General features: G+C 35.6%; 2 protein-coding genes across 2 annotated transcripts; both read right to left on the bottom strand.

Annotated features, from left to right (window-relative positions):
• Positions 1 to 3,675: 3,675 nt before the first annotated feature.
• LOC120348085 (sodium-coupled monocarboxylate transporter 1-like) lies at positions 3,676 to 10,044 on the bottom strand. Its single transcript, XM_078117622.1, has 13 exons — positions 9,974 to 10,044; positions 9,550 to 9,653; positions 9,091 to 9,279; positions 8,649 to 8,714; positions 8,272 to 8,391; positions 7,874 to 8,028; positions 7,386 to 7,526; positions 6,378 to 6,596; positions 5,914 to 6,026; positions 5,477 to 5,631; positions 5,074 to 5,297; positions 4,628 to 4,731; positions 3,676 to 3,692 (listed from the first exon to the last, which is right to left on the bottom strand). Exons 1-13 carry the CDS (start codon positions 10,023 to 10,025, stop codon positions 3,676 to 3,678), a joined length of 1,659 nt encoding a protein of 552 aa, XP_077973748.1. The 5' UTR covers positions 10,026 to 10,044.
• An 8,946-nt stretch (positions 10,045 to 18,990) lies between these two features.
• On the bottom strand, positions 18,991 to 19,917 carry LOC144429545 (uncharacterized). The gene has a single exon (XM_078117621.1). The coding sequence runs from the start codon at positions 19,915 to 19,917 to the stop codon at positions 18,991 to 18,993; it is 927 nt and encodes a 308-aa protein (XP_077973747.1).
• Between the last annotated feature and the right edge of the window lie 45 nt (positions 19,918 to 19,962).

The raw sequence follows: 19,962 nt of genomic DNA, 5'->3' as shown, positions 1-19,962 counted from the left end.
TCTAAACGACTATAGATAGAAATCATAAGCAACCTTTTTATCGTTCCCGTTTTTGGTTGTCCCTTCCTGTGTTTCTGCAAGATGCTTGATGTCCCGAACTTTTCGTATTGCACCCATGTAGATAGAACAATCGCATATGAGTGGTTTATCTATCAATTGCGCCAAATTTTCAACATTATGAAATTACAGAAATAAAAAAGGATATTTTCCATAACGTCACAACACCGTGACATTTTTAGGTCGCCTCCAGGATTCCTAGGTTATTGTCAGAGAATGACATCGCTGAGCTGAATCCGCTGAGCACCTTCATACCGTTATGGCGTCAATAGGGTCTTACAATATACCTCGAAATTAAGAGAGTTTCAGAAACCAACATTGTTATTAGTAATTTTTTTCTTAATTTGAATAATTTTAGTCATCAAGTGCAATTTTCATTCTAATCTTCTATAAATAGATTTTTTTCGTCCAATTTCATCAGAATTTGCTTATACTTTCAATTAATTTGAACGTAAATTGTAATACAACAATGACTGAAATAATCATGAAATGTGCATAAACGACCCAGACGGATTTTCATCTGATAAAATCGTTTGAAACTGAATAAGACAGAAACTGACAAAAGTGAAATCTTCACTTCCTCCAATATTGAGAGTTGAGACTATTTCAAATATACATTTGGCTAATGGATAGTAACTATGTTGATAGGTAACTAATATCTACAATAATTCCATTTTGGTGATAGCTTACGGTAAAAACGCCAACACTTAGCGTAGTTATTTATTCTACATTGATTTATTCCTACTTACCCATATCGTCAGTATTTTGCACCTTATCTTATTTGATTGAGGTTGCAAGACACTGGTGTTTAGGTAGTTCATAAATTAGGCAAATGCGTACTTTAGTATTAACTATCCACAATTTTATTTTTTCTTAGTCGTTGTTTCAGCTAATCTCTTTGATATTTTTCATGGAAATCAGTTTCTGTCTTCATGAAAAGCTGATACAGAAAATAGTTGCAATTAATTAAATACTAAACTCTTACCAACTTTTTGAAATTTGTTAGGAAACAATATGGTTTTTAAAACGGCTGGAAAATCACACTGTGACGCGAAAATTTAACATTTATACACATGTATATGTTTTTGGTATATTCTTCAACAATTCGTTACAATTGTTTAAGCAATTTCGACACCTAAAAAGCAATTTGCAGTTTGTTAAGAAGAATGCAAAAGATGTCTAACACATTTTATTAATATCGAGGATTGATTCTTCTGAATCATATAAAATCATAACATTTAATTTTATTACATCCACTTTACGATAAATGCAGGTCGTTTTTCATATTTCAATCAACAGCGGTTTTATTGTTTCTGTAAGCGTATCCACACTGCCTCAATTCGTCAACGAACATGGCTTCGTTTTATAAACGTAATTTGGCGATGCTTTCCTGATTAATCAATATGTAACGTGAATAATGATAGTTTGCACAAAACTTTAATTTGGTTAGTTTATCTTTGGCACATGGCCGAAGAATAGTTCACTGAAAAGAGATTTTCAATGTCGTCGTTGGCAGCCACCCATTCTTCATGTTATCACAATAAGATATTGTGGGCAGGGGTGGGCAAATTACGGCCCGCGGGCCGGATCCGGCCCACTTTAGTGTTTTATCCGGCCCACTTGTTCGTGCTGAAATTAGGCTATAGTTTTCATGCTTAAAAATTATCGTTGAAGAGATCGGAGAAACAGCAAATCGTCCGCAAATGTAAATATTGTAATTCCACACGTACTATCAGCCCTGAATATAAACATCTGAATAATTTCTGTATAATAATTCAAAAACGCCAGCTCCTCCTCATGGGATTGAGTTGAAATCGCTGATAGTTACTTCAGCATGTCATGGGTATTTAAGACGTGAACATCAGTAATATATCGATAAACTATATTACAGGGAATTATCCCTGTATTATGAGGACGCCGAGGAAAGGATTTACTTGGAACTGTGCGTGAAGTGTGCAAAACTCCTTATTGTGTGATCATCCGAAACGAGAGACTAAATACAAACTAAAAAATTAATCCGCAAATCCAATTAGCGACTGAAAATGAGGAAGTGATTATTGTAAGAAAGGAGCGGAGTCATAAGATATATATATATATATATATATATATATATCACAAAATATAATGCAGAACATCATAAATTTCGTTTTCAAAGCTCTATTTTTGACCTGGTAAATTCCAAAAATTTCATTATTTTTCATCGGATCGGAAACTATAGCAAATCCCAGCGGATCCCAAATATGTGTTTGTGCTGCGTCATATCGCCGCATTATTTCAAAGTTGCAATGCTTTTACTTTATCGTATTGAATTGTACTCGTGGGATTTTATGACCGACCATGGAATTTTGCAAATGGTGATTTCTTAAAAATAATCTTAAGTGGCTCAAATTAATCAAATGACCAAGATCGCTCGTTTTCTTAATATATAATTAAATTAATTATATTACATATTAAATTGATATGGCAAGACATTTTTAATTCTTGTAATAGTCTTGAACTGAATATTTTGCGCAACAGAAAAATCATCAACGGTGAAAAAGTCGGCAATTTCAACAAATGGGTAATCACGACGACTGTTGCCATTGAAATCCCCGTTTCCTATTTTGGATTCAAAATAAAATCAATCAAATAACACTTGCCTCCTAAATCCCAAGTTACAGTAATTTTGTTCGTAAACGACAGGAATGCGCACCTTTTATTTTCTTTGATTTCAATAATTTATTTATCAAATACGGCCATCATGACCGCAATTGTTACATTGTGCTATCTTTATTATTAACGTTATCCTAGCTCAATAGCCCAGCTGTTAAGCTTTTTTTTCTATCAACTTTCTTTGCGCTGCTGCGGTAATTTGCCAGCCCCTGTAATAACGGCCCATTGATCATTGTGTCTAGGACTCTAGGTATTTGCAAATAACCGTTTCTGATTATACTGAATTTTGATCATCCGGCCCAGTAACCAATTCTGTTATCCGCATCCGGCCCACTCAGGAAAGTAATTGCCCACCCCTGTTGTGGGGCTTTATCGTATGGCATCATAGCTTGCAACCTATTGTATATATTCGTGCACCACGAGCGGCTGATATTGTACACGTCGTTACGCTCAAATAGTATACAGTATAGTAATATACAGTAAGTGCGTCTATATGAAATGGATTGGCGGTGTTTGTATGGCATCGTTTAAATGCCTCCATAAGTGCATATAGTTGACTATACATATGATTTTGGCTGATTGTGTACATTACTTGAGTCGCTGTATACGTATATTATATTGAGTGACTGAACATAAATATGGTGTTGACTGTGTATGTACTTCAACAAAATGGTTGTATTTGTATATTAATTGGCGCTGTATGCAGTAGTGGGATTCAGCCGGTTCGCCCCGGTTCTATAGAACCGTCTCATGGAATTTTAGGAGATCAGCGAACCGATTAGCATTACATGACTTTTTGTAACAGAACTGCCTGAAAATTCGACATTTGTATAATGGAACCGGCTGACAAAAAATTTGAATAACGGTAGTTATAACGGCTGGAATAGCACACTGTGACGCGAAAATTTGATATTTATATACATGTATATGTTTTTGTTATATTCTTCAACAATTCGTTACAATCGTTTAAGCAATTTCGACACCTAAAAAGCAATTTGCCGTTTGTTAATAAGAATGCAAAAGATGTCTAACAAATTTTAATAACATCGACGATCATAGCATGCATCAATTAATATTTTAAAAGACAGTTTCTTTTTTTTCATTGTGCGATTTTTCGGGAATGCCGAAACGTAATATTTTGCAATTTATAACAGGAACAAATAGATCCGGATCAGCTTCTGATATTTTGTTAAATCCCGAAATGAAGGATCCGAGTTAAAGACGGAACATACTTTTTGATATTTAACGCGTTGCACAAAAGTTAATAATAATCTCCCCATAACAGGGCGAACCATTGAACCACGGGTCAAAAGTGACCCCACCGGCACTAATTCATGCAAAAAACATTTTCAATAATAAAAATTGATGATGAATCCGGCTTTTACGGCTACTATAATATATTGATATGCTTCTGTTCACGTTCACAGAATAAAATTGTTCTGTTCATTTTTTGCAACTTGTCTTTCAACTGCAGTTTCATTTCGGATGTTCTCAAACCAGTGTGGTCGCAGAATGTTATTTTATCATTATTTTTTTTTTATATCAATGGAGCGGAAGATTAATGCCTTAGAACGCCGATCGAAAATTAAATATATTTTTATGGAGTGGAATTCCCTTCCAAACACTTTTCAACTCATAAAAATATGTAATGTACGGTAATTTTTATTGAAGATGGGCCGCGATTTGGATCTTCTATGATTCGAATCGAATCCACGATATTTAATCTTAATTGCAACAGTCCCTAGTGGGAAAATCCCCAGTGAAGGAGGGCATGAGAGTGATTTGCTTAGCGGATGCAAGCATGTTCACAACGCCGAGCATGTTATATACGAGCATAATTTATGGCACTGGTAGTTGCCAATACTTTTTTTACATAAGGCAATCTTTGCAATTCTATCTAACAGAGGAAAATTCTGACCTGTAAATAGTGAGACGATATGCCCGACGATAATAGAAACGAAGAATGCAAATGTCCCATATAAAAACGGCGACATAGAATACAGAGTATATTGTAAAACAGATCTAGAATGAATAAAAAAAATATCTAAAATAAGTTGGAAGAATAATCAGCAAGAGATGTTTGAATCTGATATGTGCGTTGAAAGTTTTAAATGTAAATGAATTAAAGTATATATTTCAATCTTTTACTTTTTTTATTGAATGATAAGTGTGGATTTTTCTTGACAGAAAAGAATCATAGTGATTGTTGAGGTAGGGAAAATGAACAACTAGAAAAATTGCAGAGACAAACTCCAAATTTTGTTTTTACATGAGTCAACAAGAATGACGGTGTTGTTTTAGTGACTACTCTCTCATGCTGTTTAAGTAGTTAGAATGCAGAACTGACAAAAAAGATATAAATACCCGTATTCGTCATATATCGTAGACATTGATTCGAGTGTAGTGGTATCTTCGAGTATATCGGTAGATGACGTAGTTGTGGCATTATGTAGAAAATTCGTCAAAGTGCAATTGCTAGTGGACACGGGTAAGGACTCACTTGTAGCTGGGTAGGTTGCTTGATTAATCGAAGCCAGAGCGATCCAACTTCCGCAGACAATGCCACTTATCATTCCTGACAACGCTCCCTGGACGACAATAATTAATTCAAAGGACCATTGTGGTCTGTAGGACTCTTTAGAAGTCCTGGCATTCAGAAAATGGTGACTCGATGAACCACAAATGAAAGTCTGTTCTGCTTTCAAGCAGGGCCTCTGTAAGTCAGGCAAGTTTCAAGTAATGGTAATTAGCTAGAAAACATGCGTACCCAACTGTTAATCCAAGGCATAAACATGCCCATTGTGAAAACGCTTAGAATTGGTGTTCCGAAAGACACAGTTATCTGGTTGATTTGGATAATGTTTGAAGATAAAAGCGAAACGGTGTACGCTATTCCCATAACCACTCCTCCAAATACTACAGCTGTGTCCAAGATTGGCAGAAATGAAAATAGCCGAATTGTACATAAAATGTAGTTAACATATTAGTAGAAGCTGTTTGATTAGTCTTACTTAAATTATGAATGAATGTGTAGATGCGCTCAAAATCGCGATAACCTCAGGGATATTCAAAACAAACAGATCTCAATTTTGTCAATATCATTGCGTAATATAATGTGTGTAATCATTGAACTACATTATTGTCTTTCTGAATTGTGCATACAATGCGTTGGAATCTACAAGGCATATGAGTAAAATAGCTTACTTAATAGTCTGGAGAAAACCATTTTTCTTGTTGTCGACATCGCTGGAAAACATGGAATGACAAAATCTTCCAGCGCCAGGGCTGATAGAGAGTTGACTCCCGATGATATTGAGCTGCAATCAGACTCATTTATAATGTGACGTGACAAGTTCGAAACAAAAATCTACAATGATCACAAAAATTGTTTGTGTTTGTTTTATTTATTTTTTTTTTTATTTACAACCATTATACATAAAAAACGCATGTAACTCAAGCCCAACAACGTAAATGGGTTATAACAGCCTCAAAATTCCGCATGAGCCAGAAATAGATGAAACCGGTAAAACAAAAACCTTTTTAGATTTTAGCCTCTCAAGTTTTAAATAGGATGTAAATACAGTTGTTTTGAATACGATATGTGTTTTATCCCACTTTTTTCGTGTTTTTGAAACCATAACTATCAAAACTTTTGTGTTTGAATTCACCTCAGCGTTCCACTAAATGCAGCCGACGCAAACATTCCGGCCATTCCAGGCAAATTTCGAAATATTTCCAGGGCTATCCTAGGCATTGCTTGGTCATTTTTATCAATCGCACCCGATAACAGTGGATCGCATCCTTCATAATAAGCATACATGACTAAACCATTTGCAATGGAGAGAAGGACCATGATTGTGCCAGGAATCCATTGTAACAATGCAGCTCTAATTAGAATGAACAGAACGATGAATGAAATTAAAAAATATTAACAATGCATGGAAAGCACGAAATTAAAAAGCTTGCGTGCTGTATTTTATTAGTTTTTCAGGTGCGATTTCTATATGCGTCACATGGTACAGTGGCTATTCTTTTTAACCCTTCATGGTTGAAATCTTGTTATTTGACTTATTTGAACAATTGTTGTGCAGGTGAAATTTGGAAGCCAGCAATTTGTATTGTTATGTAACTCTATAAAAAATGCGCTTTATAAATATGATGCAATTTTTGCAATAAATTTTTAACAATTTATTGAATATGTAATTTCACGTTTACATTCCCAGCCTGATCCTGTATTTTTATTTAAATTGTATTCAGTCACCAACGAGAACTAGATTTGTGCAATTATCTCACAAAACGTAACTCGCATACATTGTATCGCTATAGCCGATTCACCTTAAAGTACTTCGCGTTTATTATGTTGAATACAATTCATATCAATTTTACCACATATCTAAAATGATGCTACAAAATCGAATCTGTTCTACTTTTAAATATGTAATCAGTTAGTGAATACTTCATGTTTATATAGACAAGAATGAGGTGTTACGTACGGAAGAGTAATATTACAAAGGTGACCTGACTTAGGTTAATCGTCGCTAATGTGATGTTTAAAATTTTATATTCAAAGGTAGACTTCTTTGGGATCCAACTTTCAATCAGAAATGTTTAAATTAGTGAGATGATAACGTATCTCCGAAAAACGCACTCAACTACAATTCCCAATATATACTTACATTCTAGATGATCGAACTGAATTACATGACAAATATCTCTGAGTTGTGACTTGACTACAACAACTCAAATAACAAGTATTGAGTGCCAATCCACCTCCAATTGTCCACACGGTACTTCGAATTCTGGGATCAATGTCTAGTCTAGTAGAGTCAACAATGCGCAAAAAATATATTTATTATTTCATTCATGATGTGCAAGAATTCCAAATTAAATTGGAGATTTTATTGTGAAAATCGAAGGCTTTTTTATTAATTACTTCTGATAGCTGTTATGTAGGAAGGACTGTGAATAAAATCTAGTAAAAATAATGACAATTTCAGTTTTACACCGTCATACACGACTTGCATACATTACTATGACGCTAAATTTACGCAGGTGCTATTGACTTCTAGGTATCGAAGATCAGAGATGTTGTAAAAAGAGTTAAACTATAAAATATTGAATATTGTAGACAAGCGCTGGACAAATCCATGTAAGAAACTTTTACTTGAACAAATTGTTTCTATCTCCACGGTCTGCGGCATCCATTATTGGTCCGAAGCCTCCATACATCATTATTGCCTGGATGAAAATTGCAAGCATTCCTGCAATCATTATAAGAGCTTGCAGAACATCCGTCCATATCACTGCTTTCATTCCTCCCTGTAACCATGCAGATAATGAAATAATCAAAACGTACAATGAAAAATAAAGCGGCCGTTAAAATAAATTCAGCAATCTCCTTTATGATATACAATATTAAATTTGACGATAATTTCGATTAATTTTCATTGTTTGACTTTTGTTTATTCTTCTGTACGGTATATACTATTTTTTTAATAATTTTCATTTCATTGTGCTTAAATCAGTAATTTCATTTGTTTGATTGTTCAAAAATCAACGTACGATGCTAGTGTAAAATGTGCAGAGGATACTTGTCAATGCAATTGTCCAGTTTAGTCCAAGAGGTGTCACTGCGCTCAACGCAAGAGAAGGAAGATATACAGTTATCCCCAGGTAAAATGTCTGAAATAAATTTTAGGTTATATTTAATCCTTTCTAAGTTTATCTCGCATTTATTAGTATAGCTTGTTGCTGTTGATCCATTCAATTAATAGTACGTTTATTCGCAAATCGGTGTCAAAGGAATCACATGGTATTTGCAGGCGATTCACCATAAACAGCGCTTTGTTTATTAGACGGTTAATCAAACTGACTGCTTTTTGATATTAAGGAAGCCTAAATCTTGTCGTATTTTCTAATTATAGCTTGGAATAACTTACCAATTTAATCATCGCCATTGATGAAGCAAATGATCGTATTCTAGGATGAAAACGTCGATCCACATACTGTTGAAATGTAATATATATAGAAAGGTAAATAATTCGTATAAAATAAATTTATCTTATATAATCCCGAATACAAATCTTAATATTATTGCTCTTATAGGATACACTTTGATGTATATCAAGTTCGAAATGGCGCAAAATAGTAGGCTAATGAACATAGTAATGTTTTGATGCAAATATCGTAAGAAATTCCAATTTGAGATGATATAGAGTTGTGGTCCTTATTGTGAAAGATAATAAGGCAAATTTCATCGTATAATTTCAGCCTAAATATATATATTACATAGTAAATAGATTGGCATGAAAATTTAGAGAGTATAACTCGTTAAAATTAATACGAATATAAAAATTGTTGTCGTCAAAATGAAAAGCTAACCTCGTATACGCTATTTATACGAAGCCGATGATACAATGGAATGTAATATATTGAAGCAGCAATAAATCCTATGAGGTTTGCAACCACGGTCCATGCATATACGCTACCAAAAAGATATACTTCGACTGGATTGCCAATGACAGTAAGCGCTGATATGTATGACACTGATAATGACATTGCAACAATAATCTGAAATCGAAAAAGTTTGTTTAAAAATGTTTTGAAGCTTGCCTCAATTATTGGCAAGTATGCGATCTCAGTACTGTATTTTAGCTTCATGTAATAATTCGGAATGTCGAGGATGTAAAGAATGTCAAGACTTGTATAGACTGTCACTAGAGTGAATGACATTTAGGCAGGTAATTATTTCCATAAGCCTCATATTAGTTTTCAGAATAATTGCAATAACACCGAACTTTTAAGTCATTTCATATTATGTTTAAATAAGTGCATGTTTACCGGGTTCACATTTCTCCGTCCAAAATAGTAGTTTTCCGTTGTTTGAACTTTCCTGTCCTTGTAAGCAAAGTACACGCCAATCGAAGCGCAGACAAACAGTGTTCCTGAAACAATTAGGGACATGATATTATCTGAAATGATATACTTACTCGCGAATTTGTGAATCGCTGTTTTGTGACGATGTTACCTTATTTTTATTTCAATCAGCTGTAGTAGAGCATTTGCCTGTGCCTTAGTCACATATTTGTACCAATATTTAATATGGTGGTACGGTTTATTTTATAGAAGTTTCATATAATGAGAAGTTGGCTTTCAATGCTCGTCCATCGTTTAAATAATATACAGTAGCATATTTTGATACTTTGGTAATTTCCATTCGCAAAATTCCTACTTTCAATTGCAAATAAAAATAATGCAAGCTCACCTCCAAATATTACAAAGTCAACAGGAAGTAAATATGAATTTGCTGATTCCATTCCTTATGACTAATTTTTGCTCTAATAATTTACGTTAGGGATAATATATATAAAATTTTTTTACACAAACAAAATTTTAAATCGATGTCATTAAAATCAATAATAACGGCACATAGCACGAATAACGTCAAATTGAACAGCAACTAAACAGCTCGTAATCGTGAAATTAATTATTTCATTCGTTAATGTACCAATGAGTTGTCATATGCAATAAAAAAGGACGAGACCTTTATCCACCACAACTTGATCAAAAACTCAATTTATTTCGCCAGTTAATATTACAAGAACTATTTTAAATAACCCCCCGGTGACCTAAACAAACCTAATTGAGCTACGGCTTTTGAGCAGTGACAATCACTACGACAGTTATACTTCTGCCAACTCGATATGCATTTTTCTACTGATTTTTATTTATTCAGAGAATCCGTTAGGATATCGATACGTTCTTCCCCTCTTTTTTCCGTCTGAAAGCACGAGGCAGACAGACGGTTTGTCCTTCTCTCTCATGAATGATGTAGGATTGTCATGTCACCATAAAACTACCTAATATGCTCTCTTATATAGCTAATATATATAAATACAACATATTATATGCGGTAACTTCCTGATTTGCTGTTAATTGAAAATAGCTAATCGTTCTGGTAGCTGCACCCTATTGCAAGACTATTGCTTAGGATGGTTCCATCACATTTTAACCCACGTACATTTAAACCCGTAATTTGAACCCACGACAATTGCACCTATGGAAATTTGCACCTACTAATATTTGAACCCATACTAACCCTAACCCATGGATTTAAGCACCCGCATATAAGGGGTGGGCAACCTTTTTCGGCTCGCGTGCCAAAATCGAATGAATTTAAAGACAAAATTCTTCTGCGTGCCGATCAAAATTAAAAACAATGCTTTCCTACTTTAAAAACAAAAATACACAAGAATAAACCTTTTAAACGTGTACAGACAGATTCACTATTCAGGAAAATATCAGTCTGTCAGTCCGACAAATAGATTTGATTACTTTTCTTATTCTATATCAGCGATACTTCTGCTGCTGCATTATTACAGTTGATAGAGATTTTGTGTAGAGTTTAGATTTTGCAACTTTCAAAAAAATACACAAGCTACTGGCTTCATCTTTCGGGCTACTCCTGTTACGAGACTTATGAATTTCACAACTGAGATCATAGAATCACAAGCATATGTGTGATTGAAATGTTTTTTCTTATGATACGTTTATTTTGTGCTGACGGATAAATGATGATTGATTGATTCTGGATGAAAACATGGAGATTAATGCAGTTGCAAAGTTTTTTAAAGACACTAAGAATTTTCAGGAATGGCATCCTAATCGCGCAATAGTTCGTTTTCTGCATTTCTCTCTTGTATTCCCTTCCCTAATCGCTTATATTCCTTTCGAAATCAATTTATAAGTTAGCAAGTAACTAAATAAATCAAGCGGAAATGAAGAAAAAGGGTGGAACAAACGAACTATATTACGTAAAGTGTAGTCAAATGAATGCTGCGCCCTTCTCGATAAAATTTCTCGAGAGCTCACTCATTTGTTACGTCTTTGTAGCCATATGTCACGAAAGGACAAAAAGAGTTCACATACGATAATACCGGATTGTTAACGAACGACTATGAATAAATGAACACCTAGTTTCATCAGATAATTCAGAGTCTTGAAATTTTCTATCTGAAGGAGAATGAACCCGTTTCCGAGACCTCGCTCGCGTGCCGAATAAATGAGCAGGGGTTGCCCAACCCTGTCCTAGGAGATGATCAATTGCGTACTGACAATCGTTTGTCAATGGATTATTTGTTCGGGCATAATCAAACTAGCTACAAACTCAACAATTTCGACTTTTATGCATTATCCATAATTCTATTGTCAGCTTCTTTCTAAGTCAATAAATTCGCATTCGAACACTTATTGTCGATAAAGTCGTAAAGCGATGTGCTTTCCAAATCTCAGCTATTTTTATTGAAAATCGGTGCAACAATTCCACTACCTAATTTTGTGACGAGCATTTAGCTATAATTGCACATGAGCGTGCGGCCAAGTCAAATGACGCCTCCTGAACAGCGCATCTCGGCTGCCTCTCGACCCTTCAACATGCATCAGTTCAAGTCAGAACCAGTGGCGTAGCAATGCAATATACCGCCCTTTGATTTTTGCACGAAATGCCGCACCCTTAACACCGTCCAAGCTGATTAAAATTCCACACAACAGAAGAAATAAAGCAGTGTTTGTTTAATTCTATTGAAAGTTCCAAATTCAATATACGTATATATTTTATTGAAGCAAATTCAGAAATTATATCGTCAAACGATAATGTCTGAACTAAATCAATTTTGATGGACAGTATTGCTAGCGCAGACAGCCTGCTTTCTCACATGATCGCTAGATTTTATTAACTATAGTTTTGAAAAACTTCATTCGCAGCTTGCGATAGAAACGGCAACCGTGGGCTAAACTTGAGACTCGTAAATAAATAGGGTGTTGATTCACATCATTTTCTTCCTTCTGATCCGTCTCTCTTCAATCGGTATTTCTTGCTCTCCGCAGATCTTGATCGCTCTTCCAATGCATTGCTGTACCAGAACATTGCGCTAATTGTTAAAAAAAAATAAAATGATTGCTTTCATCTTGTAGGTACACTCTTCTAGAGACAGACATTTTCAATGTAAATATTTTTGAGTGTCATAAGATTTTCTTATCAATCATAGATTGCAACCCATTGTAAATATTCGTGTACCACGAGCGGCTGATATTGTACACATCGTTACGCACGAATAACATGTAGAATGTTGTCACCAAATGATGCTGCTATCACAATAATTTATTACATAATTATACTTTACAATTATTGTAGGAAACTCCTATCGAAAGCCTTTAAGTAGTTTCTGAGGGTCATTTTAACGCACTCATTATATAAACATGACTTCCAAGCTTGCGACTTATAGATGCAACGCATAGATACATGATATATAGTAAGTGCGTCTATATAAAATGGATTGGCGGTGTTTGTATGGCATCGCCCAAATGCCTTCATAAATACATGAAAGTTGACTATACATATGATTTTGTGTGATTGTGTACATTACTTGAGTCGCTGTATATATATATTAATTTGACTGCATGTGCATGTGCTTTACATGTCTTATTGTGTGTATATTGAGTGACTATACATAAATATGATATTGACTGTGTATGTACTTCAACAAAATGGTTGTATTTGTATATTAATTGGCTGTATATGCATATGACATTGGCTGTATATGCACATTTAATTGGGGCTGTATGTATATTTAGTTAGGGCTATATGTATATTTCTGGTTGTATATGTATATCACGTTACCAACCCCACCCAATGTTTTCAATGATGCATATGAAAGGCCAGGGTAAAGTGGCAAATTCTTAGATTTATATATAGGTATGCCACTTTTCGACGCGATTACGGACGTTTTGTAGAGCAGTGGCTCCCAACCGCCGGTCCACGGACGGTTGCCGGTCCGCGAAGTTTTTTTGCTAGTCCGCAGAAATTTCGTTGTTTTGTTGTTTTTTGCCGTCTGAGTCGCTTTACCGAAGACGAGGTTGCGTTAGTTTATTACGCAATTTCTCTTCCGTCGTCATATTGCGACGTCTTTCGCGACATCTTGGCGCCGAGTAATCACACTTTTCTTTCGCTTTTTCGGCTCCAATTCAACGCGAATACGCTCCATCAAATCTCGCAAGATTCAGAAACCTAAAAATCGGCATTTTAATCGGCAATTCAATTTTACCGGTCCGCCAGAGTAGAAAGGTTGGGAACCACTGTTGTAGAGCAGAGGAACCAAATGTTTGATCTCAAGTCATATTTTGGATGTTGTGAACTTGTGAGTGAGTCCATTTCCAATTGATACGTGATCGAAATCCCTTCACCCCAAAGTAGCGTCTATTGTCTGACCGTTATCTCGCTTACAACTTATATATATATATATATATATATATATATAGCCTATGAGGTTTCAGCAAAATATGGTCAGTATTTATTTCATTAGAGTCAGTGGGAGTCATGACAAAATAAAAATATGAACAGAAAATCTAAAGATAGGTAGAAGTCAAACGTATTATTTTTGATAAAGTCTACTTTGAAAGTGGCTCGGAGTTGATGGAACAGCTAATTTGTTGAGAAAAAGTTTGGCAAAAGAAAGTAGGAATGGGAACAAACTATTGCGTAAATGGATATTTGCAGAACGTTTGGTGGAAACGAACTTTGGTGGAGGTTATATATTGAGCTAGTTACTTTTTTTGCGCTGGCATTGTAGTTAGGATAGCCACCAGTTGGTGGTAATCACTGACTTCAGTCGCTAATACTTCCTCGTTTTACGTTGCATGTATATGGTTATTCTCACTTCTACTACCTTGATCGCGGACACATAGTAAGTAGAATGGTATATGATGGTGTAACTGTAAACTGTATAGTATGGGATGATATATGAAAAAATTATAAATCTTTCGCTTCCCGCATATCTACTATTAAATTTTATTTTATTTGTGCTATCGAAGAGTTTTCCTCTCTGATTTGAATAACGTACTGTAATATAGAATATTATTCCTCTTGTAAAAATTTAGCATGACTAGTACAAAGAAGTTTCCATTCTAAGTATCAGGTATCACAACATTTCTCAATATAATTCATCTTCGATTGGAATATTACATTTCTCGGAGTCGCACGCTGATTGTCATTTTCGAATTTCATCACGCACATTCAAACAAAAAAAAACTTTGATTAACAATAATGTACTATGTAATTTGAATAACAACACTGTGTATTAAATAAAACTACTACAAACACATATAACTATTATTTAATATAATACAACAGTTGAACAAACTATTTTTTCCGAATTGATTGCAAGATTGGTTACAGCCTGTGAGCCTGTGCATGTAGTGTGTATTATGGTTGGTTCATCATTCAAACCATGCACTCAATATTTGACTAATTACATGTTTGAAATAATTAGAGTGTACTTGAATGGTTTGCACTAACATATAGCGCCAATCAAATATACATATAGTGGCAACTAAATATGCATATACGTACACCCAGTGTTATATGCATATACAGCCAATTAATAAAAATATACCGCCATTTTGGTGATGTACATACACAGCCAATGTCAATATCATATGCATATACAGCCAAATTAATATACATATATGGCCAATCGAGTAATGTTCATACACAGCCGATGCAATATGCTCATATTGACTACGCAATATACTTACAGCCACTCAGGTAATGTACACAATCAGCCAATGTCATCTGTATGTATAGTCAACCTTATAAACTTAAGACAGCATTTGAGCGATGTCATACAATTTCATAGGCATATACAAAAAATGTAATATATATATATGAAACCATTCATGTAATGTACATATACAACGAATGTCATATGTACTTATAATATAATCAACTTGATATACATATACAGCTATTTAGGGGGTGGACCTACACCGCCAATTCATTTGATATCCATGCACTTACTGTACGGTGTCTCAAAAATGTCGTGTCCAACTTGTCCCACTTGACCCACGTGTACCACATACCCCACGTGTACCATATGTCCCACTTGCATCACATGTCTCACTTGTACCCCATCTCCCACTTGCACCAAAGGTCCCACTTGTACCACGTGTACAACTTGCCCCACGTGTGCCACTTGCACCACGTGTACCACTTGCCCAACGTGTCCCACTTGTACCACGTGTTCTACGTGTACCACATGTACGGATTCCTAACGGCGATAAAGAATTAGCAAGATTGCAAACATACCTATACCATACCTATCAAAACTAAATAGTATTAGAAAGTTTATCTCATGTGTTTATGTCCACATATCACATCTGTATTTTTAGAGTAGCAATGTATTTAAAAGTCGCCACCGCGAGTTACGTTAGACACAATTAACTTAATTACCATGGATTGAATATTATACGCCACAGAAGAGTCTCACTGAGAAAGTCGTTTTTTTAACGAGTGAATAATCACGGCAACTGTTTTATGATGGAAACGAAATATATATAGACAAAATATCTGGTGAATGAGATGTATGATAAACGGGATTCATGTGGACAAAATATTCGGCGAATGAGATATATGTGGACAAAACTCCCGGACAAAATGTATGAAGAGAAAACACTTCGCGAATGAGCTGTTGTTTCATCAGGGAAACGAGATATATATGGACAAAGGTGACCGTACATTTGAACCCATGTACATTTGAACCCATGCGTATATCCACGGGTTCAATCTATATGCGGGCGCTAAAACCCATGGGTTAGGGTTAGTATGGGTTTAACTATCCGTGAAACAAAAAAAATTCCATAGGTGCAATAGCATACAGGTGCAATTGTCATGGGTTCAAATGTACGTGGGTTCAAATGTAATGGAACCATGGACAAAATATATGGTTAATCAGATGTATGATAAACGACATTTACGTGGGCAAAATATCTGGCGAATGAGATATATGAGGACGAAACCTTGGGACGAAATGTATGAAGAAAAATCACTTCGCGAATGAGCTGTTGTTTCATCAGGGAAACGAGAAGTTTATGGACAAAATATCTGGCGAATGAGATAAATGTGGACAAAACCCCTGAATGACATGTATGAAAAGAAAACATTTCACGAATGAGCTGTTTGTACAGTACCAGTATTTTCTAATTGAATGTGTGCATTGTATTATAGTAGACATAACGAACTTTGCGAAATCAGTAATGCTACAGCAAATACAAAGCCGATTCCTCTTCAAAAGGACAAAGTTACTCGCCAGGGATGAATTTTTTTCCAGTTTGGAAAACGTGCCCCCAATGAATGAGATATTAGTAGACAAATTGCGTAATAAATAGTATATACTATCTTCACATATAGTATATGCTCAATCAGTCAATGCCCAATTGAAACAACTCGTTTATTTGTGTTAGAAAGACGCATTTGTGAAGCAGACTAATTCCATCAAAAACATGACTTCATGTTTTTTTGTAGAGAATGCGCCAAAAATATATGATTACAATGATTTAAGAAATTGTGATTGTAGTATTTTTTTCAATTGGGCTAGTATCATTAAGTACGAATGACTTGAAGATGAAAAAATAGGGAAATTTAACATAGAAATAAAAGGAAATTGGTATAAAATAGTAAATGAAATCGATGCTTGCAATAAAATAACAAACATCTTGGAAGAAAAAATATAAGGTATTGCAGTTACATATAAAATCGGAAAGAAAAATACAATACAATGATAAAAATATCATAAAATAATATGGTAGTATTCCTGTTAGATGGGGCAATAATTTCTTGATTCGATAGATAATTTCAACATCAAATACGGCAGTTACAACCGTCTTGCGAAGGCTGACACTTGCCCCCACTTTGTCTATCAAATATCTAACAAGGTTATTCCTTAAATGCCTACAACATAGGGTATGTCCAGAGCTGGTGAAGGAATTGGTGATTGCAGTATGGAGCGCAATCTCGTCGTCCGATCCGAATGTTTATTTGATGACATTGGTGACAAATTATTACATGGTTTATCAGTGCCGGAATATAGCCGGGTTGATAACGGATAGGGCGCAGCCAAAATTTTTGGTGAAATTGAAACAGAGCACCCAAAGTGCAATTCACGACGACGTAAAATGTTTAATAAACTGAAAAAAATGCATCGTTCACAGCGAAATTCCACAGTTACGTGTAGCCCGCCTCTCTTTGCCTGGCGGTTTATGGTGAATATTTCGCAAGTCCTTTTTCAAATATCGACCATTAATCTACAGTCAGCAGTACCCGCATTTGAAAATAGAACATTAAAAAACGAGAAAATTAATTTTGGAGAGAAGTATAACTCGCGGATGTCAGTAGCGTCAAAATCGTTTATAAGTACGCTCACATGCAGCGCCGATCAAATGCATTAAATGTGAAACTATTACTTGAATTTTAATGTTAAACGAGTTGATTTTCAACTGCCGTTCAATAATAAATACCATGCGCCGTAATTAGTGGTAGGCAAATAGTTTTCTTCAGTCAAATTATTCGAATATTTTCAACGAACGCAACATAATGAGTATTGTCATTTCAAACAACCGTAATTGGGATGTCGGCCGCCAAAACGATCGCCGTGACAATTTTCGGAATTTACTTCAAGACTGAAAAATTAAGTGACAAGCATCATTTAGTGACATGTCTCCACATGTTATTTGTGCGCAACGATGTGTACAATGTCAGTCGCATATATAACATAGGTTGCAATCTATGATGCCATGAGATAACGCCCCACAACAGCTGTCACTTTTGGGACCCGGAAATGATAAGTCGATTTGCCAGACTCGTTTTATTGAAAGTATTCAAAACGGTTGACTAAAATACAAATGAAATAATTGCACCAAATAAATCAAAGACAAATGATACAGAATACAAAACTAATACTTACACAAAACAACTCCATATAACAGCATAGTCCCAAAACGACAGATATACAACCAAGGTAAAACAGTAACTATAAATGCAATACCATACGAGCTGTAGACATGCAAATATCATAATGTTATATCGAACGATTCGAAATACAGTATAAAAGAAGACTATTGAATGAATTCAAACTTCAACGTTATAAAGGCGATGTAATCTTAAACTGCCATAACAAGAAATGAAATCCTAAACTGCTACCACCAGAAATGCAATCTTAAACATCTTGCTGAGCTTAGGGGACGATAATAAAATAAATACGTAACACGATAACACGTGAAAGAGAAAAATGCGACACGTCGAATACGAGAAAACAACACAGTAATGATGACGACGACGAGATAGCGATAATCATCACGATGACGATGTACAACTGAAGGAATCCTAACTAAACTAAACTTTAGGACCACACGGACTGCCGACAAAGCCACCCCATGACTATCCGCAGAAAGTCATTCTTCTAGGAGGCAGATTTTCGATGCGGGTCGAATATGTATGCCATTTATAGTTTTAACCGCGACAGTTCGGACTCGTCCGTCAGAACCAGGGTAAATTTGAATAACACGACCAAGTTGCCAACGTCCTCTCGGTGCAACGGGGTCAGAAACGAGCACCAGATTTCCTTCTTGTAAGTTTCGTTGTTCCTTCCGCCACTTACATCGTGTCATCAAATTCGGTAGGTAATCTTTTCGCCATCTTCTCCAAAACTGATTACAAATAGCTTCGGTTTGCCTCCATCGTTTTCTGTAGCATAATTTCATCACGTCTGAATCCAGTGGAAACACTTCGGCCGAATGCCCTTTCAACAAACAATTTGATGTAATGGCACTAAAGTCGGTTGGTTCGTCGCTCACTGTTGTAATGGGTCTACTATTCATAATGTCGGTAACCCTCGCAAACGCGGTCTTCAAGACTTCGTCGGTTACACGCACATTCCCCAGAACTGCTTTCAAAGCACGCTTTGCGGACTTTACTAATCTTTCCCAAACGCCACCAAAATGGGGAGCGTAAGGTGGAGTGAAATGCCATTCAATATTGTGTTTTAAGCACAGTTCTGCCACGCGAGATTCATCTATCGAGTTAAGGACGGTTTTCAGCTCTCGGGAACCACCAACTATATTTGATCCGTTGTCCGACCATATTTGGGATACAGGTCCTCGTATCGCAATGAAAGACAAAAGTACACATATGAAGGAATCAGTATCCATAGTCCATGCCATCTCAATGTGTACAGCTCTCATTGAAAGACAACAAAACAAACACCCCCATCGTTTCTCTAAAACCCTGCCTCTCTTTGTTTGGATCGGGCCGAAGAAATCCAGCCCGACATTTTCGAACGGTCTTGCTTCAGTAACACGAACTTTGGGCAGATTCGACATCAGTGGGGTTCTGCAACTTGCTCGGCGTCTTTTACATTCCCAACA

Source organism: Styela clava, chromosome 11, assembly GCF_964204865.1.
Source record: "Styela clava chromosome 11, kaStyClav1.hap1.2, whole genome shotgun sequence".
Taxonomy (NCBI): Eukaryota; Metazoa; Chordata; class Ascidiacea; order Stolidobranchia; family Styelidae; genus Styela; species Styela clava.
The sequence above is the reverse complement of the archived record's forward strand: the minus strand, read 5'-3'. Positions and strand labels throughout refer to the sequence as shown.

Coding starts and splice junctions, on each gene's coding strand:
- LOC120348085 (XM_078117622.1), bottom strand. CDS start 10,025: ATGGAATCAGCAAATTCATATTTACTTCCTGTTGACTTTGTAATATTT. Junction 9,654..9,973: donor TGACTTTGTAATATTTGGAG/GTGAGCTTGCAT, acceptor TAATTGTTTCAG/GAACACTGTTTGTCTGCGCT. Junction 7,527..7,873: donor GATAGAAACAATTTGTTCAA/GTAAAAGTTTCT, acceptor TGACTCTACTAG/ACTAGACATTGATCCCAGAA.
- LOC144429545 (XM_078117621.1), bottom strand. CDS start 19,917: ATGTCGAATCTGCCCAAAGTTCGTGTTACTGAAGCAAGACCGTTCGAA.